The following is a 7,071-nucleotide window of genomic DNA, read 5'->3' as shown; positions in this document are numbered from 1 at the left end:
GTTAACACTGTGATATTGTAGTAATTGTTCCTTGGTGAATGTATAAACACAGTATTTGGATCATTGCAAGTTAATACAATGCCTGAATGTACCTTCATCGTGTCTGTCCTCATTTCTTTTCTTCAGACATGTTAATGTGGGGCAGCCTGATAACTGCATGATGCTTCACACAGAGTCCACTGATGGAGTTCTTGTGGAGGGATGTATTTCACATTGGTGGGAATCAGTAGCCTGTCACTTCCTTATTATACTGTATTACACTATGTTCAATATTGGCAGGTTCCTCAGTGATCACAGCTGCAGAAACAGCAGTATTTTAGCTGCCTTGCACATTGTTCCACCATGTTGTCTCTGACTTTGCATTTAAAGGTTTTAATGGATTCCTGAGTCTCACAACTATAAGTGGAAATCTTCTGTCATCATTTCAGCCCCACTCCCTGCATGTTGGTTTATGATTCTGTCTTCAGTATAAACTCAGAGGAAGAATGACGGGGGAGAAAAAACAGTTAAATATTCAAGTCAAATGTGATGATCATTTGATTTCATGTTGAGAATGAACGGCGCTCTGTTCTACGACGGCATGTCAAACCTGGGAAAATTTTTCTTGTCTGACTTTCAACTATATTTTTTTCTTTCCTACATTTGTGACTTTATAATCTCAGAATTTCATCTGCTGGTATTTATTTGGCATTTATTTCATAATCAACTTTAACCAGTATGATGCAGCCTTCTGGTGACACCTAGTGGCCTTTAAATCCTGCTGGTTTGAGCCCAGAATCACAATCTTCTCCTCAGCATCTGGACTCTGAGGAAACATCACCGTGACTTTGGCCGATTCAAAACAAGTCACTGATTTGGACGAGGTGCTGACTGTTTCTTTCAACTACATTTTTTTCTCCTAAATTTGGGACTTTACAATCTCAGAATTTCATCTGCTGGTATTTATTTGGCATTTATATGATAATCAAATATAACCAGTGTGGTGCAGCCTTTTGGTGACATCTAGTGGCCATTTATTGGTACTGCATGTAACTTTACAGTAACTGTGGGAGGCTGCAGGGGCCTGAAATAAACATCAACACAATTTCTAGTCTGAATAAACATCAGACTAGAAAAGCGCTATAGAAATGCAGTCCATTTATCTGAAGGCTTTTTACAGAAACTTTAAAGTCACAAGCAAACAAAAGGTTTTCATAAGCTTTTATTTCTACAACTCAAACAACAACAAAAACAGAAAAAAAGTTTTGAGCATTTTTTTGTTAGTTCCTCTCAAACATTGTTATTTGCATGAAAAATATAAAATAAAAATATAAACTATTTTACAGCGTGGTTAAAGTAGAGTCATTGAAATTAGATAATATAATAATAACGTATATTATTTCTAGGGAAGCCCGAAGAGTTTAGACATTCAATTTTTTTTTTTTTTATTGAACACCATGAGGAAGCAAGCTTTGTCATCTTAACAAGATAAATGAACACATTATCATGAGGAAATGAGCTTTGTTGTCTCGACATTAATTACCATGTTACCATGCTAACATTTGCTTCTAGTAGACACATCGGCTTAGTCAACCTGATGTTTCATCTGAGCCATTTCCCACATAGACTGAGTGAATATTCAGTGAGCGAGTCCAGATGTGCATTGTATCTTATAAGGTGACATTTATGTTGGTAGTTGCCTTTTTATTCACAGCAACATCACAATTGATTTACTTTGCCTACTTGCAAACACAAAAGTGCAACAACAGTCTGACCTGAAACACAATAATAAAATGTAATGATGAGGCACAACATGAAATTATAATCTCCAGTCTCTCTCTCAGCTCGCTTTAAAAAAGTGTAGTAACAAGCAGGAGAAATGATCAATAAAGCTGCCTTGAAACTGAAAAAATAAATAAATAAAACAATTCAAAGTGCAGCACTGTGAGTATCTACAGGTGTGTAAAACCTTTTAACAGCTTTTTAATGCTACATGGAATTGAACTAAGACCAGATTTAAAAAGATCATCAATAAATCAAGCTGTCAAAAGGAGCGACAAACACACAAAAGGCAGTAACAAAACTTCAAAACTGAATGTAACAAAATCAGCAATATCTTTACAGTGTCAATCAATTTGCTTTGTCATCCCCACCTGATATGAAAAATCACATTTGAGGCTGGAACAAAATGAGGAAAGTGACATTTTCTGAGTACAATCACAGCTGTTGCTGTAGAGGCTGAAGCTGCTGGAACAGCAAATCCAGCAGGTATGAGATAGTCTTTTGACACCATCTAGTGACCATGTACCGGTACTACTACTAAACAAAACATTTATCTGAATTTTGAGATAATTATTCATTAATTCAGAAAAAAAAAAAAAAACAAGTTCAGTGTCTTGCTCAAGGACACCAACACTCTCTCTGGAGGAGTCAAGGATCAAACCAGGAACCCTCTGATTACCAGACAACAGCTCTACCTCCTGAGCCACACTGCCCCCAAAATGCAGACATTTACTCCTGGCGACTGGGCTGGGCTGATAGTTTCCAGAAACAACAAGACCAACAAAAACATAAAGTACCACAACATGTACCAAGAAATGTAAAGTGCCAACATCCCATCAGACACGGCTGATAAATGTGGGTTGGATAATTAATCTAATGAATTAATATAATTAATATACTGAAGACATTGATGGTTATTGGATTCCATTTCGTGCAAGTTAAAATAAGACAGTTAATTGAAATGCTGGACTTACCTGATACGGAACAAGGTGCATGAGTTTCTAAGGCCTCAATCTCTGTAGAAACATTACATTTCAAGAAACAAGTCCTCCTTGAAAGGCAGCAGAAGCAGAAGGTGATTAACCCAGTGGGATACAAAGTGCTGGATCAATACAGTTCACTATAGCTCCAAGCTTGAAGGATAATTCTGGTATTTTTCAATCTCAGCCCCATTTTTTCTACTTTTTGGGGTCCAAATGACTGATAGGGACAACATTTTTTAAAACTGCTCCAGAACTGAACGACATCCCTTCAACCAGCAGCTGCAAAATGGGCTGCAGTGGAATCACATCAGGCAAATTTGTCTGTCAAATCATGTCCACTGAAAGTGCTTGTTTTTGTGCCACAAACAGGATCAGATTGTTATTGTAAGGGTCTGACAACAACATGGAAAAGATCCCTACAGAGACAGACATTTTTCGTTAGGTCTAAGAACATTACCTCCACTATTAGAACAGCATTTTCCTTTAGGTCAAATTGCTTTGGTGGAGGATTTCCTCTCCTCTGTGGCTGGTGGTTGTAATCCCGGTCAAAATGGCAACTGAAGACGAACAGGAGTGTTTGGATCCATGTGATGCACAACTAGCCACAACTTGTGTGTCTCTATCCAACGAAGGTAGTCAATTGAAGTCGAAGTGTGACGCAACATTCTGCTGAAAGAATCCAGAAATACACAAACCTAAACCACATTTTTTTTTTTTTTTTTATCTTTTAGATAACACTAAGCTAGGCTTTCTGTACCACAAAAAACAAGCTCTTCCCAGCCGGGTCAACTCTCACTTTTCCACTGTCGTCTGTCGGGATCTTTTCCATGATGTTGTCAGACTCCTCTCATAACAATCTGAACCTGTCAGTGGCAGAAACAGGAGCTCTTACTGGACATGATTTCACAGACAACCTTGCCCCTGTGATTTCATTGCAGCCCGTTTTGCAGTTGCTGGGTGAAGCAATCTTGCTTGACACTGGACAAATTAAAAAAAAATGTTCTTATCAGTCACTTGGACCCCAAAAATAGAAAAATACCAAAATTACACTATAATCTACTGAGAGCAGCTGTAATGTGATGCTGTATGGATGGACGGCCTGATCCATGTTCCTCCCACCTCCTCAGTTCCGATGTCTCTACTTTGTGGACAAAAACCACGGATCAGCTGTGGAGTGTCTGTTCCCTCATGGAGCAGCAGGGCTGAAGGAACTATTTCTTTTCAAGTCACAGGAACACAGTGGAACTCAGCACAGGCAGGTCCCGGTGTGTCTGAATCAAATGACACATAATAACATTATATCACAACATAAGTAATAACACTAATAACAAGCATGGCACACTGGCATGTAAACAAACACAAATATTGCACTACAATTTGTCAAAAAGAAAGAAAAGTAAATATACGTTGTGGTTCTGAGTCCACAAACGAATATCACCACCATGAGAAGAACTACGAGAGCTATAAGAGAACCGATCACAGCTACAATCACAACTCCGATGCTGACGGCCGCTCCATCCTCTCCCTCCTTTGGCTCTTCTGGCAGGTGTTTTGCAGCTGTGAGGAGAAAACATACCAGAGTTTGTGCAGAACATTCAGTTTGTCCAATCATCAAGAACATTTACATCGGTTCTAGAGACAATGGGAAATCTAAAAAGTTACAATTTATCCATTTTTCCTGCTATTTAAACAAAAGGAGCATGTGCTCAAAATGAGCTGTGCTCATTGAACAGTACAGTAAAATTGAACAGTACATTTCCTCCTCTCAGAACTTTGTGTTAATCCTCTGGGTTGTGGTAGCATCTAACCCTGATAATGATGGGTAAGACATCCACCTTGAGTTAAAACCAAAAAAATGTGTTTTGTAAGGTCCCAGTGACTTTGACCTTTGACCTCTCAACTCATTTCTCTCAGCAGCCCCACACATAACCACGGTCACACCCTGGATTTAGATTTTACTCTGGACTTCTCTCCCTAACCCTAATTCCCTAAAAAAGTTTTATTTGGTCTCTGACCACAGATGTCACCTTTGATGGCTCTTTACTACCCACTGCAGTAACTCGGAAATGTATAATGCACTCTCTCATCTTTAGTAAGCATCTAGTAGTAGCTGTAGTAGCTAGTAGCTACATTTTCCAGCTACTTCTCTAGCCTGACCTATTGCCCTCTTCATGTCCCCAACATTAATGACACACTCAGTTGATATAAGGATTTTTTTTTAAGGAAAAGTGGAACATGGATGGAGAAAATCTAAACATGAGGTCCATCTCCTCCATATGAAGTAACTCTTAATAAATCTTAACCGGATCATTACAGACGCAAGAATTGCTTATTTTCCTGATTTAATTAATAGTAATACAGCCCAAGGTTCCTCTTGAGAACTATTAACTCCTCTCTTCCAACCATTTCTGTGTCTTCAGATGCAGACTGTGAAAATTTTTTTTATCTTTTTTTGTTGGCAAGATCGATGGTCAGAGCTTCATCCAAAATCCTTCAAGAGATCATCGCGGACTTGGCACAGCACTGAGACTGCACTTCTAAGAGTAACCAATGCCATTCTCATGCAGGCTCATAAAGGGCAATTCTCTGTTCTCATTTTACTTGATTTAACCACTGCCGTTGATACCATTGACCATGCCATCTTGCTTGAAAGGATGGAACACTGGGTTGGCATTTCTGGTACTAAATTAAACTGCTTTCATTTTTATGTGAAAAACAGCTATTTTAATGTTTGTATTAACAGTTACATGTCCTAATCAATGCCCCTGTGGTGTGGAGTACATCAGGGGTCTGTTCTGGGATCGATCCTCTTGTCACTATACATGCTTCCTCTGGGTTGTCTGGTCAGCCACTTTCAAGACATATCATACTGTTATGCAGATGATACTCAGATCTACTTCTCAGTCAAGCCCAATAAACTGAATCAACTTTCTTCCCTCCATGATTGTTTAGCTGCCACCAAAGATTGGATGTGACTTAATTTCCCCCACTGAGCTCATCCAGTCCTGTTTTCTTCAACAAAAAAAATCGCAAAAATTTGAAATATCTTGTCCTCTAGGGACCTTGAATTTCTAATTCCTACTTTCATTTTGTCCCGTCTAGACTATTGTAATTCCCCACTATATATGCCAAAGTCAAGCCGCTTTAAAACCCCTGCTTTCAACCAAAAAGATGTTCAAGTGAAAATAGTAAGGAAAGTTCTACTGGGTTCTATTAATTTCACTTACCAGTGACATTGAGGAAGCACGCATTGAAACCTCCAGTACCATCACGTTCAGTGAACACTTCACACCTGTAAATGCCAGAGTCGTTGATACTGAGTCTGGACAGGTGGAGTCTGAATAGTCCTTTTCCCAGGTCCTCCCTGTCCCATCGAGCTCGTCCTGCAAACTGCTTGTCTTGAAACTTTGGGTGTTCAACGCCACCTTGTAGATGATATAAAGTCTTAGAAGTCCTATGATCGGACAACCAAAATGAACAATAGACATTCAGGTTGATGAGGGGTATGATGGGTGTGAAGATCCATTCCATCATGATGCTACCGTTCTCCACGGCATGGTAGACAGGCTGGCTCACATTCACAGTAATTTTTCCTGCTGGGGATAAACGAAAGAAGCAGAATTATTTCAGTTTTGTGTTTTTCATTAATTTTTATTAATTTTTATTTTGTTTTTATTTTCTGTTTGCTATACAATTCAAATACAGTACAACTTTATTTGTATAGCACATTTAAAAGAACCACGGGGGTAGCCAAAGTGCTGCACAGTAAAACATATATGCTATTCAGTTTTGTTTCAGTATCAGTTTCCACAGTGGGTTTGCTGGTTTTGGTTTAGGTTTTACTAGTTTCAGTATTTGTTTTGGCTATTTTTTTTTTTTTTTTTAATTATTATGATAAGGGGCGTATTAGAGTTGAGAATAGATGTTACAATAGAAACACAAGTCATGCTTGCTGTGCTCACATATTGGACCAAACTGACAAAGACTAAAAACTGCAGACATTTTCTGTATATTTTTATTTAATTTTAGTTAGTTTTGTAAGAACACAACATCATTTCAGTTTTATCTGAAGACAAATTTTAACTCAGTGTCACTTCCTCAGCTCCAGCTGTCCAGTCTGATGCAGTTCAGCTCAGCAGCTCTGCCATAAATTATCCCTTTTAACAAAGTTGATAATGTTCAGTTTGTGTTGACATTGTGGAGAATGTGTCACTTAAATTCTGTGTTTATTACTGAAGCTGTAGTTTGCAGAGGTCTTGTACTGGAATAACTGTATATTGAGAGATGTTTCTGATTTTTTGTCCTCCCTATTATACACAATGATGGG

The 7,071-nt window shown here is 38.5% G+C and overlaps 1 protein-coding gene across 1 annotated transcript in view; it reads right to left on the bottom strand.

Annotated features, from left to right (window-relative positions):
• Positions 1-3,970: 3,970 nt before the first annotated feature.
• LOC115376979 (uncharacterized) overlaps positions 3,971-7,071 on the bottom strand; it is a 5,428-nt gene continuing 2,327 nt past the window's right edge. Inside the window, exons 3-5 of the mRNA XM_030076830.1 lie at positions 5,972-6,337; positions 4,201-4,301; positions 3,971-4,015 (exon numbers count right to left, since the gene is read on the bottom strand). Coding sequence (XP_029932690.1) covers positions 3,971-4,015; positions 4,201-4,301; positions 5,972-6,337 — 512 coding nt within the window. The remainder of the gene's footprint in view (positions 4,016-4,200; positions 4,302-5,971; positions 6,338-7,071) is intronic.

The sequence above is a fragment of the Myripristis murdjan genome, chromosome 18 (genome assembly GCF_902150065.1).
Source record: "Myripristis murdjan chromosome 18, fMyrMur1.1, whole genome shotgun sequence".
Lineage (NCBI taxonomy): Eukaryota > Metazoa > Chordata > Actinopteri > Holocentriformes > Holocentridae > Myripristis > Myripristis murdjan.
The sequence above is the reverse complement of the archived record's forward strand: the minus strand, read 5'-3'. Positions and strand labels throughout refer to the sequence as shown.